The 23,772-nt window shown below is 41.2% G+C and overlaps 3 protein-coding genes across 5 annotated transcripts in view; 1 reads left to right on the top strand and 2 right to left on the bottom strand.

Annotated features, from left to right (window-relative positions):
- Positions 1-13: 13 nt before the first annotated feature.
- LOC116326515 (neuronal vesicle trafficking-associated protein 1) lies at positions 14-6,194 on the bottom strand. The gene is made up of 5 exons (XM_031747847.2): positions 5,956-6,194; positions 5,494-5,647; positions 5,125-5,241; positions 3,539-3,649; positions 14-1,747 (listed from the first exon to the last, which is right to left on the bottom strand). Exons 2-5 carry the CDS (start codon positions 5,620-5,622, stop codon positions 1,547-1,549), a joined length of 558 nt encoding a protein of 185 aa, XP_031603707.1. The 5' UTR covers positions 5,623-5,647; positions 5,956-6,194; the 3' UTR covers positions 14-1,546.
- A 5,072-nt stretch (positions 6,195-11,266) lies between these two features.
- The window catches only part of tacc1 (transforming, acidic coiled-coil containing protein 1), a 32,347-nt gene continuing 19,841 nt past the window's right edge, over positions 11,267-23,772 (top strand). The window contains exon 1 of one of the 2 annotated variants that reach the window (XM_039612070.1): positions 11,267-11,434. Coding sequence is in view for 1 of the 2 variants with exons in the window: in XM_039612069.1 (XP_039468003.1) it covers positions 15,436-15,506 (71 nt within the window). In the remaining variant the exon portion in view is untranslated. Of the gene's footprint in view, positions 11,435-14,633; positions 15,507-23,772 lie in introns of those variants that run through there. The other variant, XM_039612069.1, reaches the window with a different exon arrangement.
- Positions 16,288-22,293, bottom strand: aggf1 (angiogenic factor with G patch and FHA domains 1). 2 transcript variants are annotated; one of them, XM_031747856.2, is made up of 16 exons: positions 22,215-22,293; positions 22,065-22,129; positions 21,706-21,905; positions 20,528-20,627; positions 20,255-20,436; positions 20,012-20,143; positions 19,714-19,911; positions 19,455-19,524; positions 18,305-18,413; positions 17,999-18,050; positions 17,781-17,882; positions 17,524-17,689; positions 17,288-17,367; positions 17,053-17,180; positions 16,868-16,967; positions 16,288-16,765 (listed from the first exon to the last, which is right to left on the bottom strand). In XM_031747856.2, the coding sequence occupies exons 3-16, from the start codon at positions 21,895-21,897 to the stop codon at positions 16,517-16,519; spliced, it is 1,860 nt and encodes a 619-aa protein (XP_031603716.1). In that variant the 5' UTR covers positions 21,898-21,905; positions 22,065-22,129; positions 22,215-22,293; the 3' UTR covers positions 16,288-16,516. The 2 variants fall into 2 exon arrangements, with proteins under 2 accessions (XP_031603716.1, XP_031603714.1); XM_031747854.2 differs by lacking the exon at positions 19,455-19,524 and adding an exon at positions 18,583-19,024.

The raw sequence follows: 23,772 nt of genomic DNA, 5'->3' as shown, positions 1-23,772 counted from the left end.
ATATATATATATATATATATATATATATATATCTCATTAATTCATGATGATATTTCATGATATAAAACAATTTTTATATTTCGTATCTATGTGGGTTTGCAGATAACATCAAAGGCAGCTGAAGTCGCCGCTTGCCTTGGTTCGTGTCAGCTAAGGAGAAGGTAGCTGTTGACTTCTGATGTTTCTGCTAATCTGTTTATAATGATTAACCCAGATTCCAGTGACAGCATTAAAGTGCTTTGAACATTTTTTTCCTTTTATGTCAGCTCAAGAGCAACTGGAACTTTGAACTGTATTTATTTTCTGTGCCGAGGGAGTTTTCAGCAGCTCTGACATGACTTGCTCTCAAAATAATGAATAAAAATCTTCCTTTGCATAAATGGATTGCACATAGACGTCGGTGTGAAATGTGGGCACTTTATTTGAGTTTTTCATTTGACATTTTTTTATGTAGCAAATGCACTTCAATGGCAATCATTACATTGTTTGAAAAAGGTACATAATTTGTGGCAGGTTAAGTTAAATGACAAATACAGAAAGGAAACAACAGGACAAGCAACTACTGTCAGATTGTTCCACTACATCAGCCTAACTCTAGTATCTGTGGTGGCTGCTTATAGCCATATATGGCGACGTTAATCAATGCGAAGCATTGCACAATACAGTGTCTTCACTAGCAATGCAAAAAACATTCAGTACAGTAGCTTAAAAGTTATGCTCTGTAAAGTAATCCTTAAATAAGTGTTGTGTAGCCAGCAAATCAAAGCACATTGTGTTCACAGAGTCCAAATGAATGGAAACAATCATTCATGTCTGTGTGAGGAAAAAAAAGAAAGAGAAACTTGATCAAATACTCAAAGTTGTTTTTTTTAAAGCACTATATGCAGAGAGCAGTACAGCACAATTTAAAATATTTTTTCTGCTGGTACATTTCCTCCAAGTCAAGCCTTTGTTCACAATACCATAACACTAAGACATTTTCATACAGATGGCCTCAGTAGCAAACATCCTGTCACTTCATGAGAAATTTACCACTCGCCCAACCTCGAGATTTCCAACATGCTCATATCAGTACTTGATGTATTGGAAAACAAAGAGATTTAAAGCAAACTGATTGTTATTAAGAGTCGTGCGTGCATAAAACAAGCGACGCAGACACGAGATGGTTCACAGTCGTTTCACAATCTGAGTACTAAAGTGAGCTCTGTTACATATGTGTATGTACAAAGACAGTGAATGTGTGTGTCAGTGTTTGTTTCTGTGGCTTTTTTTCTACACGTTTGCCACTCAAAGTGTAAATAAATAACAGTGTATGCTATTCAAACAAACCTGTAAATCCACCCAGCTGTTAGCCTCACTTGCAGCAATTCCTCCTACTGTAAGCATCAGCTGACCAAACTACATCAACAAGGCAGCATAGCACCTCAGCCAAGAGAAGTGGATTTTTAACCATTAAAGCCACAGGACTGGGAGGTTTGCTTGAATGGCACAACCATATTATTTATTTTTCTGCAGCAGGGGAGGCCACCACCTGATCCCAGGTTGGTTAAGCCAGTTTCTGGGCAGTCTCCGTCTCCTGCTGGGTGACCTTCTCCTCAGACATGATGGTCACCCATGGTGATACTGACCGAGTGATGGTCTGCTTGGCTATGTTGTAGTGGTTAATGAGTGTGAAGAGACGTCCGCGGCCCCCAGGGCCCTGAGGGGGGTAGTTGCCATACAGCCCAGCTGGCATGCAGCGACCTTGCTGCTCCAAAAAGAGAGAATTAAACATACAGGGAGTTAACTCATTCAGTGCACGCAATAGGTGACGACAACAGAATATAGATCGGAGCAAAAGAGCACAGAAAACAACGCAAGTTAAATCTTATCATTTAAACAATTATATAGTGCTGTGCAAAAGTCTGGAGTCACAATTTGTGTCTTAAATTTTGCTCTGGAAAATTGCTGCAGTGATTTATTTTAACGTGCAAACATGCATGTATATAAGGGGTATATAAGGGGGGGGAAGTTTATGCAGTTGTAATGAGCTTGAAAGTCAAAATATTTGGTATGACCACCTTTATTCTTCAACACAGTGTCTTAGTCAAGCTTTCTTGTCATTTCTTTAAGTAGTCTTCAAGAATAGTTCTCCAGACTTTGGATGTTTGCTCCTTTGTCTTCTGTTCCCTGACAAGATGACCAAACAGTGCTTCAATAATGTTGAGCTCTGGGCTCTTTGGAGGCCAGTCCATGACTGATATTGTTTCACTCTGTTCCTATACCCAGGTATGTTTTTACTGCATTAGCAGTTTGTTTGGGATCAATGTCACCCTAGAAAGTTAAGCCATTGACACTCAGATTTTTTCCAGATGGCATTGCATTGTTGATCAAAATGTGGTGGAACTTTGGCAAGATGCCCAACATCACTGGAGGAATACAGCCCCAAACCATGAACCTCCAACCTTATTTTACAGATGGCTACAGACACTCACTGTGGTACCTCTCTCCTGGCCTCCTCTGTACATTGAGCAATTTCAACCACAAGTTTCAAATTAGACTTTCAGACTAGTTCTTGTATAATCTGGCATACCTCTACCTGTTCCCCTTCCCTGAAAATGGCTTCTTGACAGCAAAACTTCTACTGAGATTATTTCTGATTAGGCTTTACTGGACAGTAGAAAGGTCAACTGAGGGGCCAGACTCATCTCTCAGGTCCTGTGTCAGGTCTTTGCTGGATTTTCTTCCGATTTCTTAAGGACACCATGTCACGATGTGCCAGGTGTTTGGGTAATAGCTCTATGGGAATCACCTTGTTGGTGCAAAAGTGCTGGAAGCAAAAGTATTGGTGGCAAAATCTAAAGAAATAAAGGGTGACTCAAGACTTTTTCCCAGCACTGTAGGTAAAGGGATTAAGGCTTTAAAATGAGATAACAATCGATAACCTCAGACCCACAGCTTTTATTGTGAGAATATGTCATTTTTGCAGACCAGCAGTATGGGACGATACAAGCCTTAGGTAAGGATTAATCTAAACTGCTCCTGGAAAAGGAACACAACTGGAAACCAGTCAACAAAATTAATAACAAAAATTTTATTTTTATTAAAAGTATCCACATTAAGCTATTGTGAATGGCTGACCATCATGACTGTTTCAGCAAAGCTATTTAATGTGTTTTATTGCTTATTGACTGAACATTTTGTCTGTAATATGAAAAATCTATTATGTTTTTCCTCTCAAAAATTACATATTTTCACACAAACAGGTGGCACTGGTAATAAAATTTAGATTTATTGGGGATCTAAGGAAGTTCAGATAAGAGTTATTTTTTTTAAAAATCCATGGCAAAAATACATTCTCTATTTATATCAGCTTAAATTATATCAGTGAATGTAGTATCAGCACTCATGAGCAGTTAAAACCTCATTTAAATTAGACATTTAAAATAACGCAACAAAAATGCTTTACTACATGAAGGAAAAAGGTTTATCCAGATAAATGTAAAAAAAAAAAGAAGAAAAGAAAAAACACAGCAACACAGTGAAATGTTTTGCTTACCGTGTAAACAAAGCTGTCAGGACAAGGCTGTTCATACTGGTAGACCTTGTAGACGACGAGGAACACTACGCACATCAGGAAAGCCAGAGCACAGATCACCAGCAAGGTCACCTAAAGGAGACGCACAGTGTCATCGTCAGCAGAAGACCTACGTGACAGCTCCGTTAAAGGACACCATAAATAGACTCCCTACGTCTTGATGAAAGGAAGCGAGTGGGCAGACTGGAGCAACCTCTAATAGCTTCTTTGGTATTAAAGGTTGAGCGAGAGTAAAAGGTTGCCATATTGAAGCAAGAAAAAAAAAAGATGTAGACAACTATGTGGAAGGTCATAAAGTAAAACGGTGACAGTAACATCCAGTCAGGTCTACAGAATAATCTGAATAAATTAACTCGACAAGAACACAGTTTGTGCGGCCACCTGTACAGTTCAGCTCCCACCTCTCAGGGGAGTTATGTAACACCTACTGGAGCTTCTGGGCAGTGGGAGTGAGCGCCTCATTATTACCCAAGATGTAACCCCCCCCCCAAGGTGTGCTTGAGGTATTTTTATGCAGCAGAATACATGAATATGCTAAGTTATTTGGTCCTTTGAGGAGGGAAAAAATGTATTTTAAAGCAATGTCAGAGAAATGGTTCTGTATCTGTGAAATTTCACAGTTGCAGCAGAGAAACAAGACTTCACACATTATGAGCAATGTGCCACACATCCAACAACTCTTTGAGGGAGTTTTTTTTTTTTTTTGGCCCACTGTGTTTCGCTCAGGTTTGATAAGATTCTTAACAGTGTGCGTCGATATGAATGACATTATTTGCTTTTTATCTGTTTGCTTGAATTGGACAGTTACACAGCAGAGCATACAGTGCAGCGTGCACAAAGCAGAGCAACAGGAGCTTATTACAGAGACTCTCTGTGATGAAAGGCCCGCCTGCAACATTTCAAAGCACCGACGTGAGGATGCAGGCTGTGTTCTCTCAGGCAGTGATGTGAGTCGGTGGCTTTATGTTTGAGAATTAAAGCCCTACAAAGATAGCCTGGCACTGCTCAGAGATACATTTTCATCTGTTGATTATGAATGTGGAGGGAGGATGGCTCAGTGCGGGCACAGGACACCTGGAGATGAATTTCTAGGGAGAAAGGGCATCTTTTACGCATTCGTTTCTTTTAAAAGCAAAACACGCGTTTCAATCATTCTATAGGTGGGCACAGAGAAATCCATCTTCTAATCAAAGGAGCATTAAAAGGTGGGAGAGATGCTGCCATTTGGAGGCCATCACCATGGCAGCAGCTGAATTAATGAGAGTCTCAGGGCGGGGTTAAGTGAATCAGTGAGCATTATGTCTCTCTGTATAGCCGGCCAAGATTACAGGCAACAAGGGAGGACAGGGAGGCGAAAGAGGGCTGAATGAAGAGCCAAAAAGTATAAGCTGTGCTGGGGAGGAAATATTATGATTGGAGGGGGGGATGAAAAATGTCCTGAGCAGCAGGCAGACACATGTCTGCTCTCGGGGATGTGCATGTGTGGGAGTATACTGGGAAATGGATGATGCATGAAACACAGATTGTAGCAGCTCCGTTATTCTTACTTTGAGTCGCTCAGAAACGCCTTCAATGATGCTTATTGAGAACTCTGCGATTTTGGGAGATCGTAGCTTTCCCTTTTTGCTCTCACCATCATAATCTGCCTTTGTCTTCACCACCACCTGGCAGGAAAATAAAACACAGCCGCTTCATGAGAAGAAGAACAAAACCATGACTGGTAAAATCATCGGCATGTTTATTTTTAATGTAAGTGATACAGTTATAAGCAATATGACTGAAGTGATGTGTAATACTGAAGACTGGTTACCCGTTTCCCCCCCTAATTGGAGTGATAGCAATACCACTAAACGCGCTGGTTCCCTCGCTTTGAATCACAAATATCAATGGAAATTTTGGTAAATCAAAAAGCATACCTTATCCGGTGGGGGGAACTGCAGCTGACTGGCATCTAATGGTGTTATAAGAGGGATGGTGTCAAACCCGTCTTCAGAAACCACCTTCCCGTTGGTTTTCTCGCTGAAATTATTGCCCAGTTTAACCATTTTCCCTGCACGGAAAAACGCCAACCTGAGGGGGTCAAAAGAAAAAACAAGCACTCATTAAACCTAAAGGAAAAGCATTATCCATCGTCCTCTGCCCCGCAAGATTACATAAATATTCCAGGAATTGTGCATTATGTTTTTGTTTCTCTCACACGAAAACAACAATGCAATCCAATCAGTGTAATGTGCACGATGTGGGGCGTTTTGTGGGCCACGAGAAAGCCCGTTGAGCACAAAAGCGCAGGAGAGGACACGCAAAGCTCGGGCTGATGCATCACCGTGAAGGGGGAAAAATATACACAGAAATACGCGTTAATGCACCCAAGCACTTACCAGCTCAAGCGATACAGGGGCTTGATCCGTGAGCCTCTCGCAGTGTAGTGGTTTTATTCCTGCAGTACTGCTTTGTCCCTTCTTGAGGTGTGACGCAGCCGATTTGCGGGGAGCTGGTGCACAATATGGCCAGCTGGGTTTGTGCGCCGCGTTACCTCCGAGCTGGATGCTGCTGCTGGTGTCTGGCTGCACTGCAAGTGATGTAACGTCCTCATTACATCCATCCATCCATACACACACACGCGCGCAGGAACCCACTCCGACCAGCGGCTGTAAACCCTCTGCTCTCCAACTACAGTAAGATTTACAGTTAGGATGTACGAAATGTCACTTTGCCCAATCATAATGCATCCAGGTGAAACAAAAGAGCGCTTGTTTAGGGGCATCCACATTTAAGTTTGCTGTAGAAGTAGTATATGTAGATGAGATATTTGAAAGGGAGGAACAAACTTAGAGGTTCCTTCATTGTTTTTATTATTCATTTATTGGTGATTAGCTGTTTGGATTTTAATATTAAAGGTTCTCACCATGAAGCTTACACACGGAAACGTGTGGATCAATGAGAAAAAGACACCTTATAGATACACCCTGTGTCTATTAACAAGCATCACGCGATCCACAACTACACGAACCTTGGTCATAATATTTTTTATTAGACTTGGTTTAGTCTATATCCTTATTATGCCGCCTCCCTATAAAAATCCTGGACTGAAGCTAGCATGTTTCTGTATTGTATCCAGTAGCTTGTTGCCTGGCTACCGCGTGAGTAATGGGTGTAAGGACAGGATGACAATGAGCTCATCTGTTTTTGAGATTTAAAACACACACACACTACAAGCTATATGGCACTCTGCTGATTCTTCCAGGTGATCACCACAGCTTCAGGGGCTCAGTGAGGTTCTGCTTTCTTATGGGTAAAAAAAACAAACAAACAAACAAACTTAAACTGTACTGGGTTTGATCTGGTTCTGGTATGCTGTGGGAGTCAGTGGCAGATTTAGAAAATTTTACATGGAGGTGCGAAGGGCCAAGAGGTCTGGGCAGGGTGGCGCATACCTCTTCAGTGAACTATGTGAAAATCCCCTGTGTATAAATGAAGTCAACAAAATGTCCACAAAAACAATTTAAAGCTATGTATTGTATCATTATGCCACCCCTCTTGCCCCTCTGCAGAGCCGCACCTGGTGGAAGTGCATTTTGCTGGTATTGTATGAGTCGACTTTAAAGTCACTCTTTAGAGTCTTTAGAGTCACTTTTTGAAACATACTGCTTAAAAAATAAATAAACTAAGGAAACACGCAATCATCACAGCATAATACAAAGTCAGCCAAACACAAGTTTCAGTCCTGCATCAGAAGGAAACTAGAGCCTACTGCACCAGCATAACAGCTGTGAGAATTGAAATACAAAAAGGTCTGCGTGACTCTCCATGGATGTGCCTCTCTGAACCATCCATGACCCACTGTCAAATTACATGTGCTTCTTGTGAACATGCTCTCATTTGTAAAGAGGATTCTGGTGAATCCCACTCAAGCTGCATATTGGTGGTCTATGAGCAGAGATCCATGTCAGGCCCTCATGGAAACCTTATGGACTCTGTTTCTGACAGTGTGGTGAGAAAGCAACTCAAAGAAGTCCAGACGCTTTTCTTTCCAAGCTCCTTAGACGGTGAGAAACATGCACATGAGTAGCCCACTGGTGGTCGTGTTGTGGGGCTCTAGCAGCAATCCTCCTTTTCCTCCTTGTACAAAAGAGCAGATACTGCACGTACTGATCCTGCTGTTGGTTTGATGTTCTTCTACAGCCCTCTCCATCTGTCATGCAAAGCCCCATCTGCTGGATGTCCTATCCTGGAGAAGCTGGACTTCCGGTGCAACCTGAATGGGCTGCAGCTGCCATGCTACCAATAGTGACAAGAATACTAACAAAAAGCGATACTAAAGAAAATTCAGTCAGGAGGGATAAACAGAGAGCAGTGGTCTGTGGTCACCACCTGCAATACTGTTCATTTTGGGGGGGTTTCTTGTTGCCCCTCCAGTGCTCCTGCTGGCACTTTCATTTGCACAGTGTGAATACATATCGGCTGTCGACATGTATTCACACTGGTTTCTGCTCCCTTACTGGACAGACTGTGAAAACACAAAACCACATCTCGCTTTAAACAACATTTTTTCTGGTCTGGCAAAGATGTAGCCTACTTCTGTCAGAGCTGCCCTCAGTGCCAAATGATATCCTTCAAAGTTCCTTCCAAAGCTCCACTCTCACCACTGCTCATTATTGGCATCCCATTTGAGCGCCTTGGAATGGACATTATTGGACCTGTGGAGAAGAGTAAGACAGGGAATCGCTGTATGCTTGTAATAATTGATTATGCAACCAAATATCTGAGGTTTTCTCACTGAAATCCATCAAGGCAAAATCAGTGGCTTTCTGCTTTGTACAGCTCTTCTCAAGAGAAGGGTTTCCATGTTAAACACTGACCGACCAGGGAACCAACTTTATGTCAGGTGTACAAGCTGCTGAGTATTAGTAGCCTGAGGACCACTTCATAAAACCCTCTGACTGATGGACTAATGGAGCGGTTTAATCAGACTCTAAAGCAGATGCTTCGAAAGGCCACTGATCCCGATTGGGATCAGTTGCCTAGAGGAAGTACCACAAGCCTCCACTGGTTTCTCTCTGTTTGAACTCTTGTATGGTTATGAGATTCAGGACCTCTAACCTTGTTGAGAAACATTTGGGAGGAAGACGAGGCAAAGTTGGAATCTGTTAACATTGTTTACTATGTTGTGCAGATGAGGGAGTGACTTCAGAAAATGAGTGCCCAGTCGAACACGACCAAAATCCTGCAGAAGCATAAGTTCTGGTATGACTGATCAGCCCAGCAGAGGTCTTTTAGTTCTGGACAAAAAGTGTTGGTGCTCCTCCTTACTGACAACAATAAGCTACCGGCTAAGTGGCAAGGACCCTTTAAGGTTCAGAAGAAATTGGGTTCCACTACTTACTGGATGTCTATACTCCAGCTCCAACAGGGCTCTGCATATAAACCTTTTGAAGGAAGGGGTGCAGAGGAAGGGGAGCAATACTTACCTTCTGCTGCTGCGGCAGACTGTGACCTTAGCCATCTGCCAGAGGATAAACAGCTTCAGGTGAGAGGTGAGTGGAACTCTGAAGTATATCAAGTGAATCCTGGCAGAACAGGTATTGCTGAATGACAGCTCTGTCATTAAAGAGGGAGCCATGGGAAGGTGTCTGAGTTACAGGATTCCTGAATGTCTTTTGGCATCTTTAAAGAAGTAAGTTGACTTAATGTTGTCCTTGGGGATCATCGACCCTTCAAGGAGTGTTTCACTGCATGTTTCACTGCTCAGTGACAAAAGTACTTGTGAGCCCCTGAAACAAGACCAAAGACAATGCATTTACCAGACCTCATACCACAGGATGTACCCAGGGGAAGCTACACCAAGTGTTTATGGTTCACCGCAGATATATAAACAGGATGTATCTTTAAGACCAATTGTCTGTATGATCAATTCAGTCACCTATAACATCTAAAAGTTTCTGGCTTCAATCCTCAACTCGTTGGTAGGCAGCTCTAAACACCACATCCAGAACTCCTTGGATTTTGTTGCGAAGGTGAAAGATGTCATTATGGACGGTGATTAAATAATGGTCTCATACGATGTTACATCTCTCCTCACTTGTGTTGAGTCACTGAAGCAGTGGAGGTAGTTCATAAGAGATTACAGGATGACCCCAACCTCAGCAACAGGACAACTCTCAGCACCAACCAAGTGTGTTTGCTCTTGGAACTGTGTCTTCATTTCATATAATTCACATACAAGGGTCAGTACTACAGGCAGAAACATGGGTTTGCTATGGGTTCCCCAGTTTCACCTATTGTGGCCAACTTGTACATGGAAGAAGTGGAAAAGAGGGCTTTGCTATCCTACCCTGGCACACCACCAAGTCTTTGTTTAGGTACATGGATGACACCTGGGTGAAAATCAAATCTCAGGACATACCACAATTCACTGATCACATTAACTCGGTGGACCAACACATCAAATTCACCAAGGAGGATATGAAAAATGACAGTCTTCTTAGACTGGGAGATTTCAATCAGTATGGGGGACATTTAAATAATTCACCTATTATTGGTCATTGATCAATAGTCACTGATCAGTGTTCATGACAATTTGCATATTAATGATCCAGAAACTGACCTTACAGCCCATTGTTCAACAGTGGTGCTAGTTTCAGTCGTTATGCAAATGTACTGCTTATAAAGTTGGGGAAACCCGCAGTCAGCTGAGACTGAAGAAATCACTTGAATGATTGACAAAACATTTCTAATCATATATAGATATATAGATATATCCACATCAAACCCTCTTTTTGTTTTGTTTTTTAAGATTTTGTTTTTTGTTTTTTAAGCCCTAGGCATGCAAGTGCACAGTGCAGTGCAGCTGTGTTGTTCAAGTTTTTAATGCCTCAGCAGAGAAGCCATTTTTGCCTCTCCAGGAAGGTTCTCTGCAGAGATTAAAAGCATGTCCTGCTCTCAGTACCAGCACAGCTGTAAACTCAGCAGGCTTGTATGGATGCTGATTTCCTTTAAAAGCTCTGACTGGCAGAAACGCAAAGTAGCACATAATGAAATGACATAATAAACTCCATCATATACGAATGAGGCAAACGTTTATTTGCTGATTTACAACTGTAAAGGGTCTGCTGTAGTTTTTGCTGACAGCACCACTTTGTTGCAGATGCCTTCTCGCGAATGAACACTAGAGGGAGACACCAGCTCACTGATTTCTTAAGCAATCACTGCGCTAAAGAAATCAATGAAATTAGGTCAATAAATAAACAAGTTTTCCTTTTTTTATTCATACTTTTTTATCTTCATGTGATTTTCTGAGTGAGATAAAAACAATAACGGATTAGCAAATGAGTTTCTACTTTTCCAAAAAATAACAAAAAGTTATAAGCACCAGATTATATAAGAAACTACTTATTGTAGTCTAAATTTACAAGAAATAAGAAGCAACTGTATTATATATTTTTGTTCTGTACTTTAATCATAAAGAGATCAGTTAAGTGTTATCATAATCTCACTAGGAATATGAACTTTTAAAATAATCTAAAGTTATCACAGCATGGTTTAAACGCACGCAGCTGTAGTGTACTGAAAAAATGTGACTCGGCCTCATATAGCACTGCTACGGCTGTGTCTTTAAAACCCTCTCTGCTCTTGGCTCCTTGCCCAGAAAGTTTATTTCCCATTTCCCATCCAGCCACATGGACTGATCACCACCACGCAGAGCGAACAAGAATTTCCACTCTGAAAGCGGCAACTCCAGCAGCTGTCCTGAACACAGGACTTTAATCTTTGACCAGGGATTTCTACATCCACGGCTCGGTGAAGGACTTAAACCTCGCAGCAGATCTGCCACAGCTTGTCAGTCAACAGAGATTTGAGGTATTATTTAAAAACTGAAAGCTTTTGAACAGTTTTTTTTTTTTTTCTCCTGCCAGTCAGGTGCACCGTTATTCATGTAACTAAGTGGTCTGTGTAGTTTACATGCTTGCTTTTGTTAACAGTGTGTTTTCTGGTACTGATCAGCTACTTTTTGGACAGTGTGTCAGATGACGCTTTGAATGTGTGGTGTCTGTTTCGTCCTGCTGCCATGTGAGCGCTATTGTCTTTTTTTTTTCCTTTTTTTGCATGAATACAAAGCCTCTTTTCACAAATCTATAATTCCCCTCTTCAGTTGACCCGGCAGTTTTGTGGTGTGTGGGGCTGTAAAGTAGCTCTGCTCGTTAGTGCTTCTCCTGTGAAGGCTGTAACTGGCAGGTTGGTGAAAGCTTGCACACATGACATTCAGTCGCCTTAGAGGAGGAATTAGGCACAAGGATTTAAAGGCGAACAATGTTGGCAAGGACAATTGAGTTAAGATGGACTGTTTTGTTTGTTCAAACTGCCACAGCCGGCAGTAAACAGGACGCTTGCCTTCACACACTCACACATTTACGCACAGACAGTGATGCACTGATTGACTGAGCAGACTAAGGCACAGACACACCACCGTAAGAGATGACGTAGTAAGCCAAGTGAGACTCTTTTAGAGACAGACTGGTTTGTTATTGCCGGTATCTTGCACAGGGGCTACATCATGTGCTGCTGAAGTTTCTGGAGAATTTTCTGGGAAGATGAGGTCACAGGGAGACACACCCAGAGGGGCCTTTTCCGAGCCGGAAAGGCCACGGGTGGAAGACATTCATCAGTGGCTTTGAGTGAGTCACTTGCCATGAGAAAGCTGCAGTGCTGTTGGAATTTCCTTTCAGTGTGGAGCACAGATGTTTTAACCTGGATATTTAAACTGAGCTGGATGGCGTCACATACACAGACAGTTCTTACTCAAATACACAGTTAGAGGCTGTATGCTTTAGTTCTACACAAGTTCCTGTTCTGTTAAGATGTTTGAGTTTCAAAGAGTGCAGATATAAAAAGGAGTAAAACAGTAAGAGCCGGCTCCAGCTGCTGGAAAGTGGTTGGAATGAGGTTTATTTCCTCTTGGCTGAAAAGATCAAGATGGATGACCTGTGGATATTTAAACCCCCACATCCCCACCTCTGCTCTCCTCATGGGATTTTTTTATGTTTACATATACCAAGTGGAATTTCTTTTTGAGTCACAGTCAGGTTTAAAAATAGTAATATATTGCGTCTTCAGCTTTGGTCTGATGTTGAGAGGCCCAGAGGCTGAGATTTTATGTAAACGGATATGGCCGAGAGGGCCGACAGAGGCGGAAGCAGAAGTGGGGGTTGTTGAGTCATTGCAGTGCTGTTTCTCCGACTTGTCACTTCTGGTCTCATGCCTCTCAATAGGCTCACATGCACAGACGGAGACTGAGATAACACAGTGTTAGATTGGGGCAGACGGTCATGGTGTGGCCAAAGGGAAAAGGAAAGTAAGTTGTAGCAATAAAATAGCAAAAAATCATAAATTTTCATCATTGTAGAAACACACACAGACATACTATAATGACAAGAGGACTCCCTGCTGTGTGTAAAGGCTTCATTTTGTGGCTGTGACCCCGCTCCCTCTGCTCACTGCTGCTTCTGTTGTATATTACATACAGTACAGCGGCTTTACTTTGGCACACAGCTGCTAGAATTACTCCGAATCCAATTTTAACTGTGTTTTCTTACTGCTCCCTGCTATGTAATACACCACACAGACGTCAACTTATTTTCTAAATAATGACACCCTGGTGACACGTTACTCACTGAACTGTATTTCTGACATATATTTACCGTAATTCATGTTGCTGTCACCCGTGCTTGCATTACGGGCCTTAACTATTATGGAAACCCACAGAAATGATTTACGTCCTCCGATTGATGATGGAGGGAGGAGTTGTTCTCTCATTATACCCTGTGGTCATTCCAACAAACACTAAACTACACAGATTCTGGTTTCATACCAGTCTGCCACATGAGGTCAGGCTTCACTCAAAGACAGATGATTATAATTTTTATGTCTGCAGCACTTTTTTCACTTGGGTGTGAGAGATTGTAATGCTGCAGATTATAAGGCTTTTCTCCCTCTTTCTTTTTTGTTAAACCTGAACAGTCCACCGAGTTTTCTCAACAACTTAGAAATATCAGGCCACATGTTCATCTTAATTTTGCTGAGTTTATTCAACGATTGGATTGGATTTATAGTTTAATAATTACCTTCCACTAAAATAACTGTTTCAAGTACTAAATTTAATTTATACCATTTAATTTCATCCAATTTTGTTAATCCTAGTTAAATAGCATAGATAGTTTCATATAATTAGAAACTTACTGGGTTATTTCAAACCCAGCTTTTATAGTCTTTTATTCTTGTTTAAACTTAAAAAATATTTAACAAAATATATTTTATTTTATTCATTTTAAATATCCGTATACTACATCAAACAGAAAATTACTGCAGGAAATACTAATCTAAACCATCAAGATTGGAGGTAAGATATACCCAAATACCTGACACACCCTTCATAGTGCCCTCTGTCAGGCATATGGCAGTCCTTTTGTTTTTTATCAGATACTAGTTGAATGAATGTCTGTTTTTTGCAAGTCTGTGTCGCCCAGTATATTCCATGTGATGCAATGTGTGGTATGAAAAGGAGCTGACCTTTTCATGCTCCTTGGCTCTTGACAGAATTTACAGCTCAAAGCGTGATCGGGCGCAAAACAAGGCATCTTTGTGCAAGGCAGATATCAGTTTAATAATGTTGCAGTTCTTTCAAAACTCTACAGCTGTGGTTTCCCCATTTATGGCTTGTTTAACCAGCTAGCTAGGATCACAATATTTAAGGTATCTTCCTTGGGCCACACCACATTTTCCTTGATGAAACAAACTTTCCACCCTCTAAATACCAACTCCATGTTTGCAGATTACTGTCACATAACTAAGATACTTTTCCAGCTCCAGGGACTTGAGGAGACTTGTTTCCACTTGCTTGTCATGGTGCGGTCCAATAAAGAGCTATTGCCTCAGGATTAATCGCAAATCAGCCACAACTAATAAACGACAGACAGTTGAGGCGAATTAAAAATTGATCATTTCCTCGCAATGCAATCCCCAGATAGGTAACCTTGGGTGCTGGTGTTCATATTGACATATATTAATTTATTAACACATCCAGTCAAGTAAAATATGCCTCACACAGTAACCCACAGCACTCAAAGGATCCACGCTAAATGTTTTGATGCCAGACTATCACAGCCAGGCTACATTACTGGTCAGTGCCATTTTAGCAGCATTAATGGGACTCACACAGTGCATAGTTTCTGATAGTCATTTGACATTGAGCATTATGGATTTTTTACTTATAAGAATGATTTTCACTGGCACTGATTGTGTTGTAGAGATGGGAAAATGCACTTCATCAAAACACCCAAGACATTTTCACAGCACCAATCAAAGCAGCTGTTTGTTTCTGATTGTACTAAGAGTCATTTCACACAAACTGCACAAAAACTTGTGAAAAAAAAAATAGAAATAGAAAAGCCTGCACTTCAAAGAACAGTGGCCCTGTGTTCTTCTCAATACTCTTTCAGCATCGGGAACTGGTCAAGCCAGATCTCTCAAAAGCCCTGAGCCACATCCCACTTTATCTCATGACTAACAATATCTTTTTATGCCTTAGACTTTATACACGAAACAACTGAGCAACACAAGACACAAGCGGATCCCTCCCAATTTTATTACAGTAGTTTCACAAACTGAACGTTTACTCTCGGTGAGCGCAGTTAAACTGAGGGAGGAGACTTGTGACAGTAGCCGAGCAGAGGAGGGAGGACCTACCTGTCAAGAAAGAAATCTGACAGCAGTGCACCGATGAGGACTATGACTGGTAGCTGAGGAAAAAAAATACACAGTAGTGGAAGGTGTCTGTTCATCTGTTGAAGAGTGGAAAGCTCAAAATGGGTGGCACTCAAAGTCAGAGGAAGAACAGCAGGAGATCCAGCTCAAGGAGTTACACCAACACTGTCATGTGAGTCCAGCCTCTCAGCTGTTTGATGATTTTACGGCACTTTGAGCTAAGGTAGAATGAGGATTTCCACCTCTCCTACATGACTTACTCATGCAGTTATACCAGCATCAGCAAAGACACTTTAAACGTTCTAATGGCTTTTCATGGGCTGTACTATACAAACTAAAATACAGACCTTGTGCTAGATCTCCCTTCTCTTTGCGCTCGGTGTGAGACTGACTTGCACACACATGCAAATATTCACACACCCTAAAATGAACCCGTAGATAAGGTTGCATAGAGATGGGACTGTTAAATGTTTGCTCACTGTAGTTCCAAGTATGTGGATGTGGTTGGCCCTCTGCTTTTAGCAAACATAGCAGTGACAATAAAAGATGCAATGCCACAATATGTCAAAGTAAATCAAACAGCACAGATAATATTCTGAACAAGCTAAACTTATGTTTTTCTTTTTTAAAGGCTCGGGGGGGTTGGGGACAGTAACACAGAAGTTGTGACTTGACATGATGAGCTTTGATTTGTCTGAACAGATCCTGCGTCATCATCATAAAAAAGGAAAGAAAAAGATCTCAACGTGAGAAATATTGCTCCACTGTGTCAATGTTTGCTTGAGGTTATTCACATCCTTGTTTGTACTAGCAGGAACAGTGGCACCTCTGCCCTGTGTGTGTGTGTGTAGGCGACACTCAAGTTCAATCCGTCAGCAAGTCTTATTGTGGTTTACATTAAATAAGAGTTACCCAACCACTGCAAGTGAGGCTATAACTGCACAGCACTGAAAAACAGGTCGATAATGTTTATTTGTTTGTTTTTACAGTGGCAGTAAAATAATGCGGGCATATCCTGTTCTCTTAAGAATAGAGGTAAACCTCAGATCAGTCTCAACTGGTTGCATGACTCTTGACAGCTGAGGAAATAAATAAAAATAAAAACAACACATTTCCTCTTGGTGTCAATATGCGTAAACGCCAAGTTTTTAAATCTGAAGCGTGTAAATTCTCTCCTCACTCCTAACTTTGGCCTTCTGTTTCAAAGCTGGTCTGTGTGGTCTCCGTTTCTTCTGATTTGACCCAGGCTTTGGGTGAAGTGTTCTTCTGGGTTTTGGGCACGAGCGAGTCAGGCTGGCAGGTATCAGCGAACCTCTCTCGCGCCTTCTCCCAGTTCTTTTGGGACTTTGATTTAGTCAAAGACGCGTCGTCCAGAGACACGGCGGCAGCTGCTCCCAAACCCGACTGGGACTTTCGGATTTTCAGTTGAATCTGTGAAGACAGGAATGGAAAAGGAAGAAAACTGAATCATTTTGCTGTTTTGCACTGAAACAAAGGAGAACTTCCACCAGCAGAATCGGCGGATCGTCTTACCGGGTCTTTCATTCCTGTTCCCATTTTACCCAGTCCCTCTCCTTTCTTCCAGCCCATCTTTTCCAGCATCTTCCGTCCTTTATTCACTTCACTGATCTCCCTTTTGGAAAACAGACAGTGAATGATCAACACTTGAATCTAGCATTTCCTATCAGGTGGAACTACAACCATTTGCTAACACTTACTCATGAACAGAAGCCGGTGCATCATCGCGTTGGAAAACACCCTCACTGCCCACTGTTTGCCTTCGAGATTCTGCTCGATCCTTATATTTGGGGTTCTTCAAGGCTTTCGTCTCCTCATAGTCACCGCTCTGTTTGCAGAAAAGCAGAGATATGAGTGCCTCCATTAAAAACCAAAAAGGAAAAAAAAAAAGACAAGAGGGTTAAAACTTATGACTGCACCAAGGTTTGCACTCACTTGCAGGCCATATTTGGCCTTCATCTGCTTCAGCTCTTTCTGTCGCAGTGATTCTTTATCCTCTTTGGTGAGAGCAGGACCTTTAGAAAACAACAGCGGCAAACTCAGGAGTGTAATCTCACACTGGGAAAGAGCACAGCTTTTACATCAAGAGCAGGCTCACTGTTGTTTCATGAATCTATACAAAAAAAAGGTATTCCTCTCTCTGTGGATGTGTTTCACTTTAAGTAGCTCACCAGTGTTGTCTTCTCTCCTGTGCTTGCTGAGGTGAGCCATCACCTGACCGGGCTCACAGCCATCACAGGTATCGTTCCCTGAATGGATATGGAAGGACAATACAGTCTCTCCCATCTTCACCTCATCGCCGTGCATCAGTGCATGTGGCTCAGACTTGGTTTTGGGCTGCAGATGAAAGTATCATTGAGGTGGTATCGGCTAAGTTCAGGTTTTTTTGCTTTTTTCTTTTTGACTCAAACTTAAACAAAATGCTCACCTGTAAGATGCGGTTGCCATTGATCACCGTTCCATTCTGGCTTCCCTGGTCCACCAGCATGTAGCTCTGCTGCTCCTGGTCAAAATACACCTCTGCATGGAACTGGAACCACAAACATACTGGCATTTAGAAAGATCACATAACCCTGCGTTAACAATAAACAATAATTCATAACAGAGTAATTTCAATCCCTGCAGGAAAGCGGAAAGGAGAGGTACCTTGCTGACTCCCATTTCTGGTATTCGGATTGCGTGGTTCATATCTTTCTCTCTGAAAACACAAAAGACAGCATGTTGTCTTCACTTGGATATTATATGACAGAGAGATCAATTCAACCTCTTTTTACTGACTACTCATAGTCTCACAGAGAGGTGCGTTTTAACAATGGTTCTGAAATCATGTGAGTGATTTAATTCAAGACTGCAACTAAAGCGCTAAAATTTCCCACTGCGGCAATGTGTGAACAAAATACACTTCTGCTGCCATGCAATCACCAAACAACAACAGAAAACAACCCCACAGACCTGCCAACGGTAGCTGGAGAGTCGGCTGTGATGATGAACAGAGTGCCCACCTGCAGCACAGGAGACCTGACCACAGTCACTCTTACACAGGGAGGCCAGATGTCTTTGACTACAAGGAAAAAATAAAGCACCACATACTCATATTCACAAAAATATGACAAGTCTCACACAGGTACAGCATTACCAAAAAGTGACGGGTCCAACAAACAAACTTGCCTCAGATAAAACAAACTGTGTGCACGCCATGTGAGTTAAGTCAGACTATTCTTACTTCTCACCTTCTTGACTCTGTGTGTCCATTTCTGATTCAGGACTTTCCATTGAGGCTGCGCTCGAGGGCGACGAGAACGAGGGGGTAGACTCCCACTCTTCCCTCTCCGACTCTGTGATCTCACCCTCTTCTGGTTCACTGTTCCCCTCAGATCCATCACTCCGAGCGGCCTTCTTTTTCTTTTTACGTTTTTCCGACTTAGATTTCTTCCTTTTCTTCCTTGAGTCTCCCTTATCGTCATGGTGCGAGCCGTTTTTCTGCTTTTTTCTCTTTGATGGATATTTGTCGCCGTCTTCTTTGCGTTTGGACGAGTCTTTGCTCCGTGGAGCCACGTCTGGACTGCGAGACCTTCGATTCGCTTTCCGCGTTTCTGTCTTCCTCTTAGTCGTTTGCCTTTCAACCCAGTCGGCCTCGTCTTCTTCCAGCTTTACATCGTCACTTTTCACTTCCTGTCATTAAGACAGTGAGCAGTGAAACTACCATCTGCTGTGAAAGCTGGACTTTGTACTGTGGATCCCCAATCTTTTGGCACAGAAAGCTTAGACACGGTCTCAGTCTTCAAAGAGAATACACTAAAGACCTTTACCAGGTTAAATCAGGCCTGACAGCAAATTCTAAGTGTTGAACTGAGCTTCAGCAACCTATTATTTGCGTCCTTTGAGGTTCATGGGTTTACTTTTTCACTTCACTAACTCTTTATTAGCTGTATCTCACACAACAGGATTGAATGCTGGCAACACAGAGACCAGGGTCAGTGTTTGACTCACCGTGCCACCTTTAAAGATGTGTACAATAAGAAGCTAATTTTCTGCTTTTTAAAGAACAAAAAGCAAACACATACTTTTAAATCTTTTGCACATTAATATTAAAAAGGTATACCTCTGTAGGAAGGAGTTTTCCAGTAAGAGGAAATCTTCATTTTAGCCAAAGAGTTAGTCACCTCTTGCACCTAGGTCAGAGGAATAGTCTTTAAGTCAACTAGCCTCATATAGAAAGAAAAAAATATCTATTTGAAGACTGAGACCAACAAAACAAATTGGATTTTAAAGAGGGAACTGAAAGGTCAAAAGCCAGCTGTCAGCAACAAAATTTAACATTTTTAAGGAATACATAAATAAAGTCTTGCACTATTACGTACCCTATCATCCTGTGATGTTTTTTTGACTCCTTTCTTGAATTTTCTGCCTTTCTTATCAGCGTTCGTTTTTTCTTGATACGGCTCTGCACTACTCGGCACAGCAGGAACCTCAATCCTGGAATGAAACTGGTATCGTCCGCTCTCTGCGTCGTAGTAGTAGTAAATGCCAGAGTTGGCATCGTAGTACAACTGACTGGCCTGATGGAGAGGGGGAAAAAAATATCAGAAATGTGTGCCAAACTAAACTTCCTCTAAAATAATTTCTACTATAAACTGCCAAACTTTACAGCTGACACACCGAGTCGTAGTAGAAGCCCGTGCTGTGGTCATAATACATCCCAGAAGTCTCATCAAACACAAACCCAGTCTGTGTCATAGCCTCCTCAGCAGTGGCCCTCAACATATCTGCTATAGATCCTCCATCGCTCCCCTGAAACACAAATAGTTTTATAATGGTGATTATAAATGGAATATGACTCTATTTATAAGTATAGGAATGCTAACATGAAAAAATAAAAATAAAAAAGACACACATAGATACCTCTGTTGTGACTGCTAAACTGGTCTGCTCTGGCTGAATTGACACGTCTGCAGCTGTTACTTCATTTGTTGTTGAGCTCTCTGCTGCCTCATTATAATCACCTGACGCCGTGTTCAGGCTTTCCTGAGTGTCTGCTCCCTCCGAGTTCAGACCGTAGTCTCCGTAGTAGTAATTATAATAATCTGGAAAGGAATATTAAAACAGTTTTAGGCTGTTTTTAAACTTAATGACACAATGAGCAATTTCATTCATGTGCATGTGAAAGTAACACACCGGTTTCTGTCCATACATATTCTTCTGTTTGAGTTTCACAGTCGACTTTGTCTTTATCTTTCTTCTTCCGTTCATGAAGCTCTGCACTCAGCTGGTCGACCTGAACCGACACACATTGAGATAAAATTCAGTGCACAGACATTCAAAAAACTTTGACGAGCTTAGAGATTTTTGTGGCAATTCACAAATTCAAATTAATTTCATTTCTTGGTTTAAACCATAATGCAGAAAAATAAATAGATTACAACTTAGGTTAAAAATATATAAATAAACCTTGGCCCTTTTGCCACTTTAAACATTAAACTGGCTCAAAATACACCTCAGAACAAACAAAACTACTAAATGACATCATTTGGATCTAGACTGTCTAGATTATCTGCATTAATGCCGGTGTAAATTTTTGCATCATAATAAAAATGTCATATCTCATTATCATTGCTATAGTAATTCAACTCGTTTACGTTCCCTGGTACGCAACAATGAGACAAGCCTGGTTATGTCTGAGTGCTAGCCTCCAGTGACCATTTAGTACCTCCAACAAAGCAAAGTGACAAATTTGTTTGACCACCACATAAACACACCACAAAGTACAATCAGGCTGAGAAGGAGGAGATTTATGATGTGCAACATAAAACTAAACAATTGACTCCATCGAGCATCATTTAGAGCACTCACTAGTTACATTCCATGTAACAGGATGATCAAACACAAATGGAAAATACCAATTAAATTATTTGGTGGAAAATCAAAACTTTAAGCAGATGGTTTAAATACACAAATATACCAGGTAGAAATCATTTTTCAATGTTTTTTTCTGTGATAATATTGTGCAGCTCCTAAAGAGTTAGACAGTTAAGTGATTTTAATTACCTTTAAAATAAAGCATGAAGCAGTTATTTTATACTACAACTAAAAGTTTCCAGATGAAAACACCACTTAGGCTAATGTGCCCACATTTGATTAATGCTGTGCCACTACTATTTCACTATAACGGTGCTGCTGTCACGCTATTTTAAATGAGGAAGTCTGCAATCAACGACAGTAGCTCATTGGAAAATAAAATCTTTCTCCATATTGTAAGAATTTCTTTATCGCAGAATCTCTTGTTATATCGTGATATAATTTGGAGGATATGTCTCCCATCTCTATATGTTTGGCTTCTTTTCATGTGAACTGACCTGCTTCCTCAGGTCTTCGTTATAGCCCTCCGTGCTCCGCTGCAGTCTTTCGGAGTGGCTCAGCTGCTTCTGTAACTTGGCCAGTTCGGCTCGGCACTCTTTGAGCTCCTGTTTCAAAGATTCGACTTTCAGCCGGAGTTCGGCCACTTCAGGCTCCGTGTCTTTTTCTTCGTGACTGTCGTCGTTCTCCATTTGTTAACCTAAAACAAAACGATAGCGCTTAGCGGGCAGCAGCGGGTATATGAAAAAACCTGTAGACCTGTACGCATATGTAACACACGGGGTGTTTATCAAGTCATGTAAACTGCACGCGTGTATAAGCTAACTGAGCACAGATATTAATACCTGTTTCTTCTTACCGCTTTTTTCGTTTTCTTGGTCCTTTTAGTTGTAAAGTTCCTCTCAGCACGGAGCATGAGCCGACCTGAAAGTTGAAAATAAACATCTTATAACTATCCTGCATGTGCGATACAGCCGAGTACATGTTTTGATGATAATTAGACAGTTACAGTTGGAACCGTGGAAATGTTTATAGTCCGGCCTGTTGGTGACCGCCATTTACTACTAACGATTGCGTCACGACGGAAGTACGTCTTCTTTAGGTGTGGCGGACTTCTTTCCCCATTATGAGGAACTTTACCGCCACCTAACGGTGGACCAAGTTCCTAGTCACACAAACCACTAAAATTAACAATTAATCTAACTGTTCGTCTTTTCTTGTCTTTCCTGTCTTTTTGTGCTTTCACATTTCATTTTTGATTTGTTTTAATTTATTTTGTAGATGTCAGCTTCTCATTTAAATTACTGTTTTAGTTCAATTTTACATAAGAGGGACCAGAAACCCAGCAAAATGCTGGCCCTGTTACCAGGAGGCTAAGAAAATTACTGCTACTGTTAATTTGCAAGCAATAACTATCATAAAAAGCACAGATATAGTTATTTTGTTTTGTTATGCTATTCTATCACATTTATCTGAACTTTTGCATGAATATACTGGCATTCAAAAGGCTTTAATAGGTTGCAATGCTGTGAAAAAGCATTGCCCCTTTTCTGATTTTCATTGTATTTTTTATTTTTGTATATTTGTCACACATGTTTCAGATCATCAAACAAATTTTAACATCATAACCTAATTACATAAAGTGCAGTTTTTAAATGTTGATTTCGGGGGGCTTGGCCTTGTGTGGAACAGTAATTGCCCAACTTGTTAAATCCTGAATTAACCATGATTAACTACTTTTTTTAACGCTAAGTTCAGTTTTGCTAATGACACCTAAACCTAATTACTGCCAGACCTGTTGAATTAACCACAGGAAGAGGACAAATGGAGAAAACAAGAAGCAATTTTCTCTATTTGTGGAACAGAAATGTTCGACTTAACAAAATTATTCCAAGAGCACATGAACGGCTCATCCAGGAGATCACAAAAGAACCCAGAACAACATCTGAAAAACTGCAGTCCTCACTTGCTTCAATTAAGGTCAGAGTTCAACAATATTCAACAATAAGAAAGTGTGAATATATCATCCACAGGAGAGCTCCAAGGAGAAAACCACTGCTGACCAAAATAACGCAAAGTCTCATCTCACATTTGCCAAAAAACATCTTGATGATCTCCAAGACTTTTGGGAAAATATTCTGTTAACTGATGAGACAAAAGCTGAAGTTTTTCAAAGATCTAAGTCACATCTGCATAAAACTAACACAATATTTTAGTAGTAGTGGTAGTGTGACGGTCTGGGTCTGTTTTGCTGCTTCAGGACCTGGACGACTCACCGTAATTGATGGAATCATGAATTCCGCTGTTTACTAGAAAATCCTGAAGAAGAACGTCCGGCCATCAGTTCTGAATCTCAAGCTCACTTGAGTTATGCAGCAGGGAAATGACCCAAAACACACCAGCTAGTCCACCTCTGAATGGCTCAAAAGAAGAAGAAAAAAAAGTGAACGTTTTTGAGCGACCTAATCAGAGTTTGGGATAAAATCCAATTGAGTTGCTTTGACCTTAAACCATTCATAATCAAACCCATCAATGCCGCTAAATTAAAACAATTCTGTAAAGAAGAC

This window comes from Oreochromis aureus, linkage group 5, assembly GCF_013358895.1.
Source record: "Oreochromis aureus strain Israel breed Guangdong linkage group 5, ZZ_aureus, whole genome shotgun sequence".
Lineage (NCBI taxonomy): Eukaryota > Metazoa > Chordata > Actinopteri > Cichliformes > Cichlidae > Oreochromis > Oreochromis aureus.
This window is presented reverse-complemented; position numbering and strand designations above follow the sequence as displayed.